Consider the following 19,835-nt stretch of genomic DNA (forward strand, 5'->3'; position numbering starts at 1 on the left):
CTTTTTCACTGCTTCCCTTACTAGAGATTGTTTGAAGGATCCAGTTGATGGACAGCCTGTCAGACAGTTTATTTGGCAAAACTGAGGGAGTTCGAGCATCCAGGAGGGCAGGGACCATGTCTGCCAGTTTTGTTGAAGCCTCTGTGTCATAAAAAAAACTTGTATTACGTTTTTTCTTCTTTGTTGCCTTGTAAATTATGGCCTCGTATCACTGAGCCCTTCAGTCAGCAGCTTCCTGTCTGCGGAGCTTAAAGAATTAGATAGAGGCAACTGTTATTCTACAGCTGTTTGAAATAATAACCGAGAGCTGACAGTTGCAATAGCTGACTGAGTTAGCAGATATGTGCTTGTTTGTTTTTATAGGCACTGCATCTTGTCTGCCAGCCTGGTCTGGGGAGCAGCTAGAATCATTAGACTGTCAGAAGCTGGAAGTGACAGCACCAAACCTGTGTTGTCCCATAATTAAAACTATTACATACGGTTGTGTTCTTACTATTTAAGTATTTGTTTGGAATATACTTGTGAACAAAGGCTTATTAGGAAATCAGACCTTTTGTGACTTGCCATGGTTGCAGGGTTCTCAGTGAGTTGATTTTGTTTTTCTGAGCAGTGCAGCGCTTAAATATTGAGATAACAGTAATGGAAAAATTGACTGAAGCAACAGTTTTTTATTTTTATTCTGTACTATAAATACTAATTCTGTACTGTACATACAAACATGAACTGAATTTTCCTTCATACTTCAAATTTTATTTTCAGATATACTGATGCATAATATGATTTGACAGATTTTTTACTTTCAAATTCAAGGTGCAATACTAGTTTACTTGGTGTTATTGTGAGATTAGGATGAAATTATTACCAATGGGAGCTACTGTACTGTTTAGGAGGCTTTGCCTGGATATTCATTTATGCAATCAGATTTTTCTTTAATTAAAATATTTTAAGATTTCATTTGATTGCTGGGTGGTTATGCTAGAGTTTAATACTAACTTTGCTTTTTATTTTCAAGTGTAGCCTGATGCCTGATATCTCAGGCAGGGATGGTACTGACTGCTCTGCTTTCAGAAATACATATGGTAGCTTTGGGCTTTATCTCTAGGACCACAGTTCTGGGAACAGATTTGTTCTGGAGGGTGTGGTAATCTACAGACTAAATGTTGAGAGGAACCTTCTGAACTCTTCCTATTGTACAGTTCAGTGTGATTTCAGAGGGCTTGATGGCATAATGGTCACTTCCATTTTCTGTGGAAGTAGATGAAGACATGAGGTTCTGTAAGAATGAAAGTTAGAAATACAATAGCCTCTTCATGAGGCTATTTAGTTGCTGAATGTTGGACAGAGCAAACAAGTCCGTAGCTTATTCCTCTTAAGCTACTTGTGTTCTGTTTGTCAGACCCATATTTTCAGGTTGATTTTAGTGAGGAGGATGGAAAGAAGTAGTTGGTTTTTTTTGCATATCGGTTTTAGACTTTTTTCAGTTAAGAAAACAGACTTGGTGAGAATCAATGGGAAAATTAAAAAAAGTAATTACTTTGCTTTGATCTTGAGTGACAGTGAAATTGATGAGTTTTGAACAGTAATACAGAAAAATAGGCAGAAAACTTGCAAAGGAATGAATGTAAGTTCATTCTTTCATGTATTGAAAAACATGGTGGGATGTCCTAGGGTAGATGTGTAAATACAAAAGGACATGAAGGAATGGTCCAGTGAGGAAATAAGAGGGAAAGGAGAAAAAGGAACAGGGCAAATCAGTGAGGGAGGTCTGTATAAATGAGATGTAGAGAAGAGAAGAATCTTTTGATTTCATCAGACACTTTCTCTTAAATCTTCTCAGGGTTAAGATTTTAAAACCACAATGAAAAATCCAAAACAGACAAACAAGTGAGTTTCAAGAAACACAGGACAGGCAGTTGAAAGGGGCTGGGTAAAAGGCTCCTAAACATGAATTAACCAAGAGTGGCTATTTCTGGAAGAAGTTGAGAGAAGGATGGGCAGACTGTTTCTGAGGACTTTTGAAATGGGGAGGTGGGGGGGAAAAGCAAAAAGATGGTTAGGATAAGTTGATATTTTTTGCAGTTCTACTATGCTTTCATAAAGGCAGGAGTACTTTTAATTCACCCAGTAGTAATCCTTCAATTAGGCTAATAAAATCAAAGTGGTACTATATCCTGTTGTGGATTTGGGGGAGGGCAGATTTGTTTTCAGTACTGATGTTGAGTAAATGAATCAGCATTAATGCCATTCACTGTAATGTAGATCCAGCTGCGCTTGTATATTACTTTTATTTTGGAAAAGGCACTCAAATTCTTTTGTTTAAATAAGATCAGAACCTGTAGACTAGAGTGCAATAGTTAAAGCTGCAGGGTTTTTATTCTGAGATCTTTTCACTGAGCTCTTAACCAGCATCTTGTTTTTATAGTGGAACTTGTGTGTTTATGTCCTGAGTTATAGTAATTTAATTCATGATCATCTTGAAATGCAATTGTTTGTCTCTCTGCTGTTGATTGTTTTCCTCCAGAATCTACAGACTTTTTTTTCTTTACTTTGCAGGCTTGATGCGCTCTCGTGTCAGAGGAGCAGATGCAGCCCAAGCAAAAGTACTGACCTTCCTGGATAGTCACTGTGAATGCAACGAGCACTGGCTGGAACCACTTTTGGAAAGAGTAGCTGAGGTTAGTAAAGTTCTTCTAAAGTAATTTCCTGAAGGAGTAGCTTTTAAATTTTAAAGCCATCTGGTTTATACTACATTAATTTTATGCATTTTTGTAAGGAGGCTTTTTCTCTGAAGTAAGATGATGGAGATGATCGGAGGTTCTGTGATTAAAACCCACTTTTTTGTTCATTTAATCTGTGAACATAGGAACATAAAATGTGAATATTTATTATTACCTTTAAAAGCAATTCAAATATATGCTTCTTTTGTTCTTTAGGGACCTTCTCAGTAAGTGTTGAAAATCTTTAGAGCAAAGCATAGTTCTCCTCAACCAATATCATCTCAATGTAATTCAGTTTACCTGAATATTTATGCCTCATTAAGATTCAGTGTGATAATGGGAAAGAGGTTGAACTGTGAAACGAAAATTCTCATGGAAATTAGCAGGGACCATGGGCTCTCAGCTTCTGTGAAAACGATGCTTTGCCGGTGTCCCAGAAAAGCTATTGACAGAACTGAGAGTGAAAGTACACTGTTTTCTCCAGGGATTGGTTATCCATGTTAACTTACTCCGGAGGAACTCTACTGAAGTAGAAAGTGAATCATGTGTGATTCCAGGAAATGTTGGGGGATGCTCAAATGAAAAAAAAGCTTTTTCCATAATTGCATTTTCTTTTAATTTAACATATTTTAGTCTGGAAAGGCTTTCCTTCAAAGTGCTCCTGGTCAAAATGGTTTTACTTAGCTACTCTGTCTTGTTAATGCCAAATTCCTTGCTTATTCTCCATATGCTCTCCTTTGCATTTCCTCCAAAAGAGAGGGGGAGGAAGAAGCCGTGTCCTCAATATGCCAATGGGGAAACCAGTCATCATCAACTGATAACTTCTCTTATTCTGTTTTTCTGTAAAGCTTTACAGTGTATTCAAGAAATACTGTAAATTGCCTAAGACTTATCAGCATTTAAAATCCTGTTTTGGACAAGAAATAACTAATCAGCTCAAACCTGGACACTAAGGTACCTGCAGCCCATAGAGCCCTTGAGCATGAGCAACGTAACACTTTGCTCTATTTTTGTGACTATGTAGAATGTTGCAGCCCTGGAAGGGTAGTTTCTGTATAATTATTAACCAGGAAAGTGAACTTCAAGGCATTAAATACATCTCAGAAGGAAGCGAAGAACGCTTGTTGCTAAAGCACTAGCTTGATTCTAGGATGTGGGAACTGTTCTCAAGCCTGTTTGTGTAATTTGTTTGAATCATCTACCTGTTTGAGAGATTTGAAAAGAAAGGTAGTTTTGGTCAATAAAGCCCTGCTTTTAGCAAGACAAATATTTTGCCATTTACCCTCGTTCTTCCCTGGTATTTTTTTCAGGGTATACTCAATTTAGGCTTCTGAAACCAATATGGGATATGAAAAAGTGTTACCTTTTCATCATAACTGAATGTAAAACCTCCCATTAAGTGGCTGACAGGTTAATGAAGATCTGGCATTACATGTAGTGTAATTGATGGGAGAAATAGCTGCATATTTTGCTTTGTGCTGCAGTTACTTCTAGAAGTACATGAATGATTAGATCCTTCAAAACTTGCTCCTTATAATTGTCACCCTGATGCATACTAGTTGTGTGCCTCAGAATAGCTTTCAGCTGTATGAATAGAGTTTTCCATTCTTCAAAGCTTGATGTGTTGTTAAATAACTGGAATTCCACATCATTTATTTTACTTTTATCTGGGAGGATTCCCAAGCAGCAGGTGTGGAGTTTGGTAAAGGTGCCTTTAAGTGCTCTGCTGGTTCAAATAATTAGGGCACACACATATAGGGCTTGCACATAGTATAGTTGTTATTTTAAATGGGTTGATTTTTGCTCACAGTGCAGATGGTGTGTTACTTGATGTTAATAGCATTTTCGTAATGGTCTTGGTGACAAGAAGCTGAATAGATTCGAACTTCCTTTCCTTTCTAGCCTCAAAGGTAGCTTTTTTGGGTTAGAGTTACTAAACATCAATGCAGCATTTTCTGATGCTCTGCTACATTTATTCTGTGTGTGGTGGGAGGGTTGCTTTTTCCTTCAGTTTCAGAATTGCCCACTTGATATTTAATTCTGTGGGAGCTTTAGGGGCCTAATTGGGTGTTTTAAAATATAAAAATTATAGCATCCAGAAACAGTTTAAACGGAATCAGTTCTACAATATCTAACATGCTGTAACTCCCTTTGAAAGCTGTGTGTTTGACCTCTTACGTGTGTAAGGAGGACGTGAGGCTTTGAGATCCTCTCTTCTGTTGAAGGATGATCCATCCCAGAGTGTTCTTCTTTGAGGTGGCTTCCTAGGTAGAATGTCCTTGTTTGTTGGCCATGCTTGCCTACTGTTCCTGGAGGGATTTGACAGTGCAAGGGATTTCCTTCAGCAATTTGAGCAAAGGCTTAAGGCAATAAAAATGTACATACAAACTGACTATTTTAGCAGTCAGAATGTACAGATACCCTTGTAAACTGGAGCTGGTATGCCTTCTCCCACCTTGCTCCTTACTGCAGAGAAGCTTTCTGTCTAAATGCATTTTGTCTTCCAGGGCAGTGTGTGTGTTGGTTAGGGGAGCTTAAACAAGGAATCAGTGGAGCTTAACCCTTTGATTTATCCCCAAATATCAATAATAATCAAGAGTACCCATTATCTTGAAAACTTTGGTAATTACTAGATTATTTTATGGATGTTTTACTACTTTGCTTTTTCCCTTTTCTATTATTAAGCTCTTTGTTCTAGTCTTATAATATCAGTTACAGGAAAAAGGGAGTTTCTGGAGCAGAACTAAATTAATTTCATAGCACAACTGATCCTGCATCACTTTTGACAATATTTTTAAACAAAAGATCTTAAAATGATTAAGGAACTAGAATTAAAAAATAAGTGCATTTCTTTCTCATATCTGTCTGAGATTCTGTGACCTTGAATGAGTTACTTTTAACTGGCGTATTGCTGAAAGGAAAATATTTAGATTTTTCTCTTAAGAGTGTTGTGAAATTTAATCTTTGAAGTGTTTTAAGTTTTTTTGGGTACTGAGTTGGGGGGGGAGGAAGCAATACATGCAGAATTGTGAGGATAATTTCCCAAGGTTTATGAGAATAATATCTAATAGTAGCCTAACTCTCTAGAGCATACATAACCGTCTTATGAAATATTAAAATGAAACAGTCTGCTACAAATTTCCAGTCACTAGAGACTTGCAGTGTTCACAGGCTATTTCTTTCCATTATCCTCACATAGAAGCACAAGATTTTCCAATTGTGTTCCATTATCAATTTAACAGGAGCAGTTGCTTTCTAGTATTTTAAGTGGATGGTTTTGAACTCCATGTACTTTGGAGACTTGCAAGGTCTTTTTAGCAGTTTCTGCATTAACAACTTTGCAGTGCCCTGCAAAATGTCACCTTAAGGATGTGCAAGTATTTTGTCCACTTTGCTGCTGAACAAATCTATCACTTCAGATCGTGGAAGGAACAGCATGTTCCCAGGCCCAGAAAGTGGTGGTTGTACGTCAAACTGAATGGTTGCAACCTGGGTGTTTGTGTGTCAGGGAAATAACTTAATGTGTTACTTAAGCTTACAGTGCCGCAAGTGGTGCTCTTGTGCTGATATTGATAGAATTAATCAGATAAACAGTAATGGCCTGAGGAAATCCTGAATGTGTAGAGACAATGTGCTACCTGCTTATTCAGCCTTATGGAGGTATAGTGGAGATAAACCTGAATCCTAACTTAAGGTCTGCCTAATGTGACAGATGATAGCTTAGGCAGTTCTTACTACCAGGTTCAGCTCTGTGAACCATTTGAGAAAATACAGATTTTTTTGCGAGAAATGTTTGTTAGAGATGGACACAAATGTATAAACCACATCAGTTTCAGCTAAGGAAAGAGCAAGAAAGATACAAATGTGAAATGACCCTTTCTATTTCATGCTGGTGGATGTATTGCAAATACAGGATAGGCTGGGTAACTTCTTTATAAGATATCGTTGGTCTTTAAAGAAAGAAGATCTTTAGCTTTATTGCTGTGTCTAGAATATCTAAAATAAGATCACAGGTACACCTGAAGTGTTTTATTGGTGTAGGAGGACATAGGGTTTTGTAGTTCAGGTGCAATAAATCATAGTTGCCTCCCAAGTAGAACACTGTTAGTAAACCCATATGCTTGTCATCTTAAACACATAGACTTGGGGCTACAGCTAACAGAAATGTGAGCTGAAGATGTGATCAGCAGCAGAATGGGAGAGGCTGGTCGTCTTTGTCTGTGTTACAAGTTTGTTTTAGACCTAGCTAATTAATACTTAGTGGAAGGCCTGTTTACAATTTGTGTTACATCCCTCGCAAAGATGTACTCTTGGTCCATATGGTATAGCTGAATTGATCCTTAAAAGAAATGTAAAATCGATAACAAGTCATCAGCTGTTGGTTGTGTTGTCAGCCGAAAGCTGAAGGCCTAACTCGGATTCTCCTTTTGGCTAATACAGAAAATAAATGATTTTTTGCATACAGAATGACCTGGTATATGCCAGCTATGAAGGTTTGGTTTGCTAAAATTAGTACAGATTTGGTAGTTAAGAATCAATAAGTGAAAATGTGTTTTTAATGATCTTATTGACCTAACCTAAGAGTTTGACTAAAGGAGTTGCTTTTTAGTTAGCTCTTGTTATGAGCTCAGACTGTTCTACTAGCTTCTAGTATTGACCTATTGTGTATAATACTGGATTAATAAGGGGGAAGTATTGTTGAACCACTGCTCAGAATACATGTATTGTTGGAAGACACTTCTGCGTACATACTTAAAATGGAGATGTTGAGGTTGGTATTTTTTAACAATGAGAACAGATTCTCTGTAACAGAGTTACCAAAATACCCCCTGTTTATTTAAAGCATTTTTATATTCACAGAGTTGGTGATAATACTCTTCAGAAGGTGCCTGTACTCTCTGAATTGTGCTAAATCTTGGCGCTCAAAGTTCTATTTTGATCCCAAACTACATGTTTGATCAAAAGCAGCTATGCTTCAGTGTCTAAATGTAAATCCTTTTTTTTTAAGAGGTACTTCATGGAGAGGAATTGGTTTAACTATGATACTGTGTTCTAATATTAGATGAGTCCCTTCTAGAGTACAGATGTCTTATTATCCTGATGGATGATGCATGTGGAATTGCTGGAAAGATGTTTTTCCCTTAAAAACTATTTTGACAAACACATGAGCTAAGGTAATTAACATTGCTCGGAATAGTGTGTGAGACCATGCTCAGACAGAGGAATGCAGCATCCGTGCCACTGGAATCTTGGCTGCCAGAGATTAATAGCATTCATTAGTTTAAGAGGTGCTTTTTTTTTTTAAGAGGTGTCCGACTGTGAAGTGTGATTCTTTTTCTAGTGTGAAACGGGTTATCATTAACCTAAGACTTATCTGATTGTAGCAAGGCCTAAATGTTCCTTAAAGGTTGAAGTAATAAGACTGCAGTACTCTGTGTGGCCAGGTATTTGCTGTGAAAGTATTACCTGGATAGTTCTTCTCTTTGAGCCAGTTTGAAAAATAGGAATGGAAGTGCTCTTCGCTCTCTTGCCTTTTGAAGTACGAGTTTGCTTCAAGAGCAAGCCAGAAGAGGGGGGTTTACTTGCCCATGTGTTAGCCTAGAATGCAGAGTGGATTCTCATCTATATAGTGTGGTTCATTTTCTCTGAAGCAAGGGTGAGCAGTACTACTCAGGGTCAGAAGCTGAAGCAGGGGAAAAGCTGGGGGAGAAGTGCTGATAAGATGTTGCACAGTTCTGTAGGATTTCATCCTGAATGAATCTTTGTATATTGATTTCACTATTTCAATATCACTTTCTAATATTTATTTTAGGACAAGACCAGAGTTGTGTCTCCTATTATTGATGTAATTAATATGGACAACTTCCAGTACGTGGGGGCGTCAGCTGATTTAAAAGGCGGTATGTACCTGTACTGGAATACAAATACAAAATAAAAAGCATCAAGAATCAAAACTCATAATCACTGCAGTTGTGGAATGGGCTGTTAACATACTGCTCTTCCCTTTTGCGCTTCTAGCTTAATTTCTAATGTCAGTTATTTCTCTAGGCTTGGATTTTAATTGGCCTTATCGTCTTCTACTTTAAAAACAGTTCATTTTTATTATACGAATTCTTATAAGTTGATTCTGCCTTTTACTAATGTGCAAGAGTCACTCCAGTGTTTGTAGCGCTGTGCATGTGTCAGAAGCAGCTTATGGCCAGAGCTTATGATTCTGTTTTTAGATAAGACAGGCCTTAATTGCTCTGTAGTTTAGAAGTCCATCAGCAATGCAGTGCCTATGAGTTTTTTCAAGATGCTGGTTTGCTTAATTAAATGCTTCTGAAAAAGCAGAAAGCTTTGGAATGTTTTTGTTAGTGATGATCTGTAATTGTGAGGAGCGTAAAATGTGACCTCAAATTTTGTAGTGTTTATACCTTTACTGTTACAAAACTTCCTGGTAAATTCATTTTAGAAATGTTACAGTTTCACTGTCTGGTTAGTATAAACTGTTGACAGGAAACAAAAAGCTTTGTGAAGCCCTGTAAAAATGAATTCTTCCTCTCCTTTTCTGAAGGAGGGAGGGCAACCACATGCTAAAATCCGTATTCGTTACAAGTTCTTTTAAAGTTTTTTTTTCACTGTTAGCAGGAATCTAACATTGAAAATAGCTGTCTCCACCTCCTCCCCCCAATTGTTCCTGCAACCCTGGAAAGTACTGTCTGCATAACAGACATAAGATGAGCCACAATATAGAACTTGCCTGGTGCTGTTCCCACGTTGTTTCAGCTTTTTCTGAATGGGCTTTCTAGAGTGGGGAAGGCAAAATCAATTTCAGGCCCGTTCTGCCTGTGACATCCAAGTCCAGATCTGGCCAGCAAGTGTTCGTTCCAGTAAACCCAAATGAAAGTAATATTTGCATAATGTTGCATATGCTTCAAGTTCCAGTCATGACCTGGAGGTGGGAGTTTCTATATCCTTTTAATTAATGTTCTGAAAGACTGCCTACAGTGGATATATTCACAATATGCTAATATATAATACTATGCTATTATCTGTGTGCCAGCTTTATTAAAACCTTAAGGCTTTTACCCAATCTACTCATTATACAGCAAGTATGGAAATCTCTATACCATTATGTGGCTCTTATTGTTGTCTGCAGTGGGAGGAGGAGTTTTCATTGAAACCTTTGATTGGTTCCTGTGGGGTTCATGCTCCTTAATTCTTCCCAACTGAAGTGGGAGAGAATTGAGAGATCATTTTACTTCTTACTGCTTTTCATGCTTCATCTATGGATCTGTTTCCCATTTTTTTCCTTAGTGCTCATTTTCTTCCGTCATACACAATAGAAATAGATTCTTCAAAGTGCATTGAGCCTCTGTACTACCGTACTGAGGAGTGAGAAGCTGCCTTTTAACAACACATTTTTCACATAGCAATATCTAAATACTATTTGGGGTATGTTGAAGTGTGAATAATATATTCCCTTTCAGTTCCCAAAGGACAGATGAGCGCATGAGGGGTGCTATAGCATTTGGCATCACAGGACACTTTCACTGGGGCCAAATCTAAACATGGAAATCAAACCATGCTTTCAACCTTAGAGTATCTGTGTGGCTGAAGCATGGAGAGCTGAGACAGCTGGGACAGCATTTGTGCCTGGTCTGTTTTGCAAAAGACTTAATCACCCAAGACAAACCATCCAGCAAATTCTACAGAGGACAGGGCTGAAATAATTCTGAAGTCTGGCCGCTTCTAAATCCATGCACTTTGTATTACAAATTTGTTTTGGAGGGGAGAAGGCTTGTAAAACTGTTTACACCCTGAGAAGCACTTTAATTACTGAAATAAACTATAGTTAACTGAGATCTAATAATTTAGGTTGTGCCTATCATGCAATTTACCCATGATAGAATTTCATACTGGATATGCACTTGTGTTTAAATTGTGTTTAAAAATACTCCTTTTACAAAGTTACTGATACTATCTCATTGAGTGCAGTTTTTTCCCAGACTCAGTGAAAATGGAGACGGAAAAAACATTTTCATGGGTAGACAATTTATACACTTGTTCAGTTAGCAACACTGTGCTGTGTTCCAAAAGAGACCCCTTGTGTTCACTAGGGTGTACGTAACACTATCTCTACCACTTGTGCCAGAGAACAGTAGGGTTTTTTCAGGTTTTCCCAGATGCAAGTAATTTTGCTGGGTATGTATGATGAAATGAGACTTTTTAACTGCATGGAAAGATTGGAGTTCATTTTTGTTTTCAAGCTGAAGGCTTTGCATTGCTATCAATTGTAGCCATTTTACTGTTTTGCTACTTGGAGTTTTTCAGAATTTAGATGGTCTTTCATCTTTACAGCGCAACATATTATGAAGCGCTCAAACTTGTAGAGGAAGACTTGGCATACATGTTGTAAAGACTGTTTAGGATAACTTCTGTATTGTGTGCATGAGACAAAAGTATTGTGGAAGTTGAGAACTAAACTTTCATTTCAAACTCTCCACCTCAGTCCTTACCATGTGCATTTATTAGTGCAGACAAACAACCTGTAGGACTATAATTTTTGTCTGTTTAGCTAATTTTTTCCCACTTCCCCAGAAAGTAATTGCTTTATCTTTATGCTAGAGAAAGAAAACTATTGACATCTGTGCAACAGAAATCTGGAAATCATTCATTACATTACCTCATAGGATCTAAATGCTTTTGGCAGCAGGCAGTCTGTATAAGGCTGATTTGCTAGGCATATTGGGAGAGCGCTGTGTAGCCTTTGTAGTTTTTTGGTAGAGGTTCATGCTTAATGGTCTAGCCCAGATCAAAAATAGTTAGTGTTTCCTGTAGTAGGGTCATTTTATACTTGTTGTGCTTCTTGTATCGTTGCCTAAAGGAAGGTGTTTTAAACTGTTGGCAGGCAGAAAGCTGCTGGAGGTGACCTATTGGTCTTGTTTGTACTGGTGAACTCTTTTTCTGCTCTTAACTCATAAAAGGTCCGGACCTTCTCCTGCTGTGCATGCAGACACATGTACCTGCATAAGAAGAGTAAGATTTCTGGCTCTCCAGCACTTATCCTGGGTTTAAACATGCTGTATTTAGGAGCATGCAGTAGAAAAGGATGAACTTAAAAGAATGTTAGTAAGAGAAGTGGGAGCTACATAATCTGTTGCAACCTTTGTGATAGAGAACTGCTGCTGATAGAGAGGAGTACTGAGAAGTTTGTGTAAGCATAAATGTGAGCGTAGACTTGAAATGTAATTGTACAGTAAGAACTGTTGAGAGCAATTGTAATGGGATGAAGATTCTCATATGATGTTCAATATGACTTATGCATGAATCCAGTATCTCTTATTTAAGGCTTATACTTTCTCATTTGTTGAGTGGGTTTCTTACTTTGTGTAATAGATGGCAACAAGAGAAATCATTTTTTTATATTTCAGATTTGATTTTTTTTATTGTCCAACGTCTTTACCTTTTATCCTGTCTTTTCCTCATTTGTTTTCTACCCATAAGGTTGTACAAATTAAAATTTTTAACTTAAATTTCAGTTCCAAGTGGTTTGGGTCAATATTATGTTACTACAACTTGAACGATGACCACCGTCTTTTTAATATCCTTACTTATTCTCTATCATTTTCTTCTTAAAGGTTTTGACTGGAACCTGGTGTTCAAATGGGATTACATGACACCAGAACAAAGAAGAGCACGGCAAGGAAACCCAGTTGCTCCCATAAAGTGCGTCTGTCCCACTTTTTCTCCCTTTGATAGATAATGTTTTCATTTTTTTGAGTAAAAGAAACTTACTGATCCATCTTCATGGGACTCTATTCCTGTCAGAGCTCTTCATTGCAAATGGATTAGTGTTGGTTAGTTTATCTGATGATTTAAATACACAATAAATCATGTAGAGTGTAACGTTGCTTCAGGACATTAGAAGAATATAGCTTGAAGCAGAGTGTACCTCTAATACTGTTCATGTAGCTATTACTTTTGTGTATGTTGTGTTTTCAAAACAGATTAAAGCTAATATTTCCAGTTTGGGAGGTTCAAATGGAAACACTACCTTGCTAATTATAAAGTCTAATACTGAAAAACAGACACTGTCTGTAGTGTAGAATTTGCATCCTTTGTTTTCCCATAAGAAAGAAAAAAATATTAAGTCAACTTACTTGTCTGTGTCATTTTGCTTTAAATGACGTGCAATGAGATATAGCAACCATATATTTACAATTAGACTTGACATAGATTTAAAAATACAAATGGATTCAGGACCAAGTAGTTGGTGATTAAACAAAGCTAGAACTCATTTTCTCTGTCTAAAAAGGAATCTTTTCCATGGCTTTCAGGAATATGGAAACGTCATTCATATTTGTGTAGCCTTCTGAGACTGTCAAATAAATCGATTATTAAAAAACAACACCAACAAACAAAAAAGACCACCTAGCTTTAAAGGTCATTGTTAGATTATTTTACTTTAACAAAAACCAGATATCAAACGTATCATTTTGTGTTTAAATTGTATACGTTTTGACAGCTTGAAATACAGCATCAGTTTCAATATTTTATTGCTGGCACATATTCCCAGTCTTTAAATAGACATCTTGGGAGCCAAATGGAAATTTGGAAATTGACTCAGAAGCTCAATGGTGGTCGTAGTTCTGTACCTGTTGTAGAAATGTTGTATGATGGTATGCAGACAAACTTTGAAGTGATAGATGTAAACATAGTTGCCTTTGAAAACATTGCAGTTTTTTTTCAAGGATGTATTAAACTTGAGATGCAAATAGATACCTCCCAATTCATGGTTCTATAAGTATTTAATTTTTCTTGTCTGTTTAGGACACCCATGATAGCTGGCGGGTTGTTTGTGATGGATAAATCCTATTTTGAAGAACTAGGAAAGTATGACATGATGATGGATGTTTGGGGTGGAGAAAACTTAGGTAAGTATATCATTTACCAGTGGATCACTTCTGAAAGAAAGCACCTTTCAACTTTTGTCTTTACTGTCATGGATTCATGGTCTTTGTGGTTTTGTGTGGAGAGGATTAAGAAACAGAGTTAAAACTTTAGGTGCGTTACTGGCAAAACCCAAAAGGTTTACATCAGCAAAAGAATTAAAACAGGTAGGAATTGTAAATTACGTATGAGGAAATGCAAGTATTTGCTCACTCCACAGTTAAAAAAAAAAAAAAAAAAAAAAGGAATGAAAATTGGCATGCAAAAAACAACCTTCAGGATGTAGATAGGAAATTAATTCCCAAAATGATACCTTGTTTTGAAAGTCATATCATTTTCTAATGTTTTAGATTAAAAAATGGTATTTAAATGCTGACAACTTTTTGATATTTAAGATGCTGAAACTTAATGACAAGCAGAACGTAGGAGATCATGGGTTTAAAGTACTTACATACACTTTAAGAAATCAATCGAAACTTAGCTAACCGAAGAATGGTCTATTATTTATCATTGATCCTACTATATTGCTTGGCATCTAACCTTAGTGTTTTATACCTGTAATTTAGCCCAACAAAATAATTATGATTGTGAAAGCATTTTTGCTGTAATTCCTTGTTTTCACATGTTAGAGTGAGTGGGATTTAGGGGAAGAAGGAGGAGGGGCCAAGAGAACTTGCACATCAAGCATTGCTTCTTTGACATTGTGGTTAGATTTAGCATTAGTAGGGTTGTCTGGCTTTTTGCGTAGCAGTATTGTGGAATGACTTTTTTCAGCTAAGACTGGTATACTTGTATTAAAAGTGATTTAGGAGGAGCCAAACTCTGCAGCTTCTCAGGACTTGCAGTATGTCATTCTATTTTCGAGGTAGAGATGCATCTCAGACAAGTTAGATAAGTGTGTTTTAGGACCAGTTCTAAGGATTAAAACTTCTCTATTGCATGTGCAATCTACAAAACCCTAAACTTCATTGAACTTGCGTAAAGAACTTGAAGGCTGGAAGATAACATCCTTATGTTCTGCTGTCTGACCTTCCTGGGTAGGACTCAAACATCCGCACCTTCTGAACAATTACTTTCTGTTTCTATTCCCCACCCCCCATTTTGGCTGCATGTGACTAAGTTGTAGGAGTTTGAACATTGTAACTGTTCTTTGCTTTTTAAAACATCCTGGAAAGTCATTGGAGAAGCTTACTACAGCAATACTTGCATTCTCTGAGAACCTCTTTTGCCACTAAAGCACTTAAATATTTGATTAGCTGTAAACATGTACTTGAGTGACTAAGTTTTTCCTGAAAATTTAACAGCTGCTTGTGTGCTTTGATAATTGAGGACTTGATAGCAGTAAAAGGCACAAGCAACAACTTGTTACTCTAGGTTAGGTGGAAAGTCTGCATGCAAAAAGCTGTTTGTTGCTTCTGCTGCATTCTGTTCCTTCTTCTACCATGGGAGGAAGGAGATGGAGACTTTGGGGTGCCTTTTCTCTGCTGCTTGAAAAAGCAAAGTCAGACAGGAGACAGCTAATTATTTGTTCATAGCTGCAAGATTAACAGAAGGTGTGTAAAAATTGCATGGTGTATTATTTAATTAGCAAGAAATGACATATGCCAGATAGTGGAAATCTGTGATGTGCAGTTTAATATCTAATATGCCCACTTTTATGGCCTCTTCATTCTCCAGAATATCTCTCGATCAGCCTCTAGATGCTACATGCAGGTGATCTGCTAGGTGGACTTGCAAAATATGTTTAAACATATTTATACTTTATAAAACTTAGCATTTTTCCTTCAAGCATGTACAAAGCACTTGAGATCTTTTTCATATTAATGTGGGTTCAACTTTACCAATTCCAAGATGGGCTTCCAGTATTTTGCCTGCAGTCCAATTCATAAATTAGCCAAATGATTGTTTTTATCATGAAGAGATAGTGCGTTTTCACGTTGTTTCCAAATTTGACTGATTACATGTGCTTGTTGTATAAGACGGATCAAGGTTTGTTCAGTGTTGTGTTGAGTTACAGGTTTATGTTCTTAGCATTTATGGAAGGAGAACTAATCAAATGACAAAACACTAACACACAGTAGAGGAAGCTATGAATAATGAAAAAAAGTTAATACACAAGGCATTTCTAAACTACATCTGGGTCACAATCAAATCATTAATGAAGATGTTAGTGATGTTTTGGTTTAAATGTTCAAAAGTAATCATTTAAAAAAGAAAGGCCTTTAAGTATATTGCGTTGACCTTTATTTTTATCCAGAATCTCCCTTCACTTGAGAGGGATATACTTCCCAATACTTAATGAAGCTTAATACTAGATTTCTGAGCATTTAGGCTGCATTTGTTAGTCTAATGCAAAAGTGTTTGTCTTTGGTCAGATTTTGCTGTTATCTTACACTAAGCAACATCCCAGCCTCACTGCATGTAACAAACTCTCACATTAGACTGATCACTGTCTGAACTTCCTAGCAAAACTCCAGGAATTATAAAACTCCATAAATTATGCTTCAAAGTGATATAAGAAAATTATTACTTCTCTGCTTTCACAATTTCAGCACAGTGGGATCAAATTTGAGCTGGATAGGGGAAAGCCTGAAGTCTTCTCTGTGTAGTTTATTCTGGTAGAAATATAAAAGCACTTTTGTTATTAACTTGTTTAATAGAAACATTGATCATTTGTTGTAATTCTTTATTTTTGTTCTAAGCTCAAAATAAGAGAAGATCAAGTGCTGTGAAAAATGTACAACAAGAATGTCATGTTCAGTTGCTTCTAAAATTCATTTTGCCTATTGTTCCATGTTAATTCAACTTGAAAATCAAGGTCATAAGTTATTGCCAAAGACAATCTTACTGCCTATTAATATTTTTGGAAGATTATCTGTCTACAGATGGGACTGTGTTGATTGTTTAGAATTCATGAATGTGCGTAGCTGGCCTTGATGCAATAGCAATTATTTTTGAAGTAAAGCAAATACGAGGCAATCCGTGTAAAAGCAACGACTGTTCAGGAAAAAAAGCAGTTATCTTACTTTGTCAATGTTTTAAATCAGAGCACCATTTTTTTTTTCCTCTGGTGAGACATGCTCTCTATAGTTTTTTTTCTACTTTAATTTTAGAAATGCTGGGTTTTGTGACTTTTTTATTCATGTATGTGGGAGGAAGGCTTCTGGAGGAAGAATGGCACTTAGTGTTGTCTTAAAAGTAGACATCGAAATAGAGCTGCTTAGTGTTTGTGTGTGTGGTTTTTGTTTGTTTTAAATCTGTGGCAAGGTGTCAAGTGGTGATGAAGAGGCTTGAAACTAAGGGGAGGAGTTGGTGACCAGTGGCAGCTGTTAGGCTAAAGAGGGCAATAATCAAAACTGAAGGAGTGCTACTGGAAGCACCAGTGTGCTTACTGGGAATGAATGAGGACAAGTTTTCTGTTGGCAGGAGGTAACTTGTGCTATCAATTGTCTAAGCTGAGAAACATGCAGCAATATTTCTAGACCTTGTCTTCACCAGCAAGGTAAGCTTGCTAGATTGGCTTAGAAATGTATAGTCCATAGCCTTCAGTTTATATATGTCACCTCCCCATTCAGTCTTTCTCAAATCAATATTGACTTGCTATAACTTCTGCCACGACCAGCATTTGGGAGTGTTTATCTGATATAAGTCAGCAGCTCAAAACTATTGATTGTTTTATCATGCCTTGAATTTGTCTGTCATATTTCATCTTTAGGTGATTTCTTTTAGAAAAGATAATTAATTATGTTAAGTCTTTATACTATTGCTTAACTTTTAAGTAAAACACAGTAATAGAACATAGACCTATCTTTGTCAAAGTGCAGCAGGGTTTGTGAATTTGGAGAATACTGGGTAACCTCAGATGACAGAAGACACAGTTTTCTTTCCAAGTTAATACAATTATTTCTTCTGAACTTTGGGAATAATGAAGTAGAATGCTCAGATATGCATTAGTTCTGTTGTAGGTTTTTCTCCAAACAAAAAAATCTTACCGATCTCAGCAACAATCAGGTTTCCTGCAAATAATACAATGTGAAATTACATTCTCTTATGATGGTGTTTTATGTTTTCTTCGCAGAGATCTCATTCCGAGTTTGGCAATGTGGTGGGAGTCTAGAAATCATCCCTTGCAGCAGAGTTGGTCATGTATTCCGTAAACAGCATCCGTACACATTTCCTGGTGGGAGTGGTACTGTATTTGCAAGGTAATTCTTAGTCTGGTCTTCACTTAAAGAGCAATGTTTTGGATTTCCTCAAATGATCAGCAGGTGGCAGTAACTTCATTTTAAGGACCTTTTCCTTAAAGGAAGCTGATGATTTTGAGGCAGCTATGCAGACTGAGGAGAACCTTGTTTGTTTAAAAAAAAGAGAGGAAATTTGTAGTAGAGGCAGACAAAGAATATGGAGAAGGAAATGGTTAACTTTGCTTTCAATCAATTTTGAGATATATAAACGATTGTGTAGACTGATTCTGGTATTTGTGTCAGGCTGTTGAAAGCTTCATTCTATATCATATCTCCCCTTCTTGTAACAAGATTAAAATGCTTTTTTGTATAGACCTAAGAAACAGCAGTATTAAGAACTCAAATTAACATGTGTTAATTTTGCTGTTGGTTTAATGCGTGGCAGTAGCTGGAATACCAAACTATTTCCGCAGTTGCTCTGCTGTGGAATGAGAACAGTAATCCTGATTCATGTTCACAGTGTTTTAAGTTACGTGGTTTAAGGCACTGCATGAGTGTATGACGTGTTTTGACCAAGGCTCAGTCAGTTCTAGCTGAACCATCCGTGTAATTTTATTTTAGAGTATAGGACTCCATGCTTAGAGGCCTGAAGGAGTATAAGTCTCAGCTCAAAGTTCCATGAGTTCAGAGCTGCAAATAATTTATTTATCCTTGAAGAATATGGGACCCCAACACTGTTTAACATGAAACAGCACAGAGCACTGTTGTATTTAAGTCTGGAACAAAGTTCCAAGCTGCCCATATATTTGGAATAGTGTTTCACCTTTGGCTGAGCAATCACCTTGGAGGTATAAATTGTTCTATTTCCATGTTGGCTGTGCCAGCAATGTGACACTAATGAATTTAAGTCTGTTAAAATAAAGTCACAGTCTTCATTTCTTCCAGTAGTCATAGTAGGGATCTTTCTGCTCCCCTTTTCTTTGAGTTCTGTATTTCATGCTACAGTGAAAATGAGTAACAGTACTTGTGGGAAAGCAAAAGCTAGTGATGAAGTATCCTCTCTTAATATGTTACATCTTTGCCAGTATAGAATCCTAGAATATCCTGAGCAGGAAGGGACCCACAAGGTTCATGGAGTCCAACTCCTGGCTCCACAAAAGAGTGCCAAAAAAAAATCAGACCATATGTCTGAGAGCATTGTCCAAATGCTTCTTGAACTCTTGTCAGGCTTGGTGCTATGACCACTGCCCTGGGGAGCCTGTCCCAGTGCCCAACCACCCTCTTGGTGAAGAACCTTTCCCTAACATCCAATCTGAACTTCCCCTATATAGTGTGTGTGCCAGGAGGATAGAAGGATCTACCTATTAAACCATATTATGTAGGATTAGGAAGCAACTGTTTTAGTTTTACAGTAGGTTTTAAAATGCTGATGTCGTAACAAGGATCAAGGTTAATAAATAATATGGTTAATAAAGTTATGCAGTTTTCCTGCTCTGCAGCTTTTTCTGTCTTTGGTCTGTTGCCGAGATGCTGCTTTTCTTGTGATATTAAATAGGTACTTAAACATAACTCATCTGAAAAGCAAGAAAAGGGTCTGGCTGTATGTGTGCAAGGATAGAGGATGCATCAGAAATATATCACATTAGCAGTGGCTGAAGATTCTGCATTTATACTGTGGTTAAAACTTTTAAATTTTGTTGCTGTGAAGTCAAATAATCATTGTAATTTGATCATTCAAATGTCCTGACAGCTGCTATGACAGTGTTTTTTAGTAGTATTTTGCTTTCTGGTCACTTGTGTTCAAAATTACTTGAAAAAGAGGTCCCACCTGGATGCAAGTGATGAGGACAACTAAAGCCTATGAACTAGCATCCTGGGAACTTGCATCCCTTTCCAGATCTATCTTTCTCTGTGGGCTGCTTATTGCGTTTGTCTGCTGAGATGTCTGAAATGCTGCAATGCCATTAAAGTTCTCTATTTCACTGGAGTTATTTTTGAA

General features: G+C 37.0%; 1 protein-coding gene across 3 annotated transcripts in view; it reads left to right on the top strand.

Moving 5' to 3' along the window:
- Positions 1-19,835, top strand: part of GALNT2 (polypeptide N-acetylgalactosaminyltransferase 2) — a 92,059-nt gene that overhangs the window by 59,195 nt on the left and 13,029 nt on the right. For all 3 annotated transcript variants that reach the window (XM_068676810.1, XM_068676811.1, XM_068676812.1), the window contains exons 7-11: positions 2,554-2,675; positions 8,530-8,617; positions 12,341-12,428; positions 13,533-13,636; positions 17,731-17,857. In XM_068676810.1, the coding sequence (XP_068532911.1) occupies positions 2,554-2,675; positions 8,530-8,617; positions 12,341-12,428; positions 13,533-13,636; positions 17,731-17,857 (529 nt within the window). The remainder of the gene's footprint in view (positions 1-2,553; positions 2,676-8,529; positions 8,618-12,340; positions 12,429-13,532; positions 13,637-17,730; positions 17,858-19,835) is intronic.

Source organism: Anas acuta, chromosome 3 (genome assembly GCF_963932015.1).
Source record: "Anas acuta chromosome 3, bAnaAcu1.1, whole genome shotgun sequence".
Classification (NCBI taxonomy): Eukaryota; Metazoa; Chordata; class Aves; order Anseriformes; family Anatidae; genus Anas; species Anas acuta.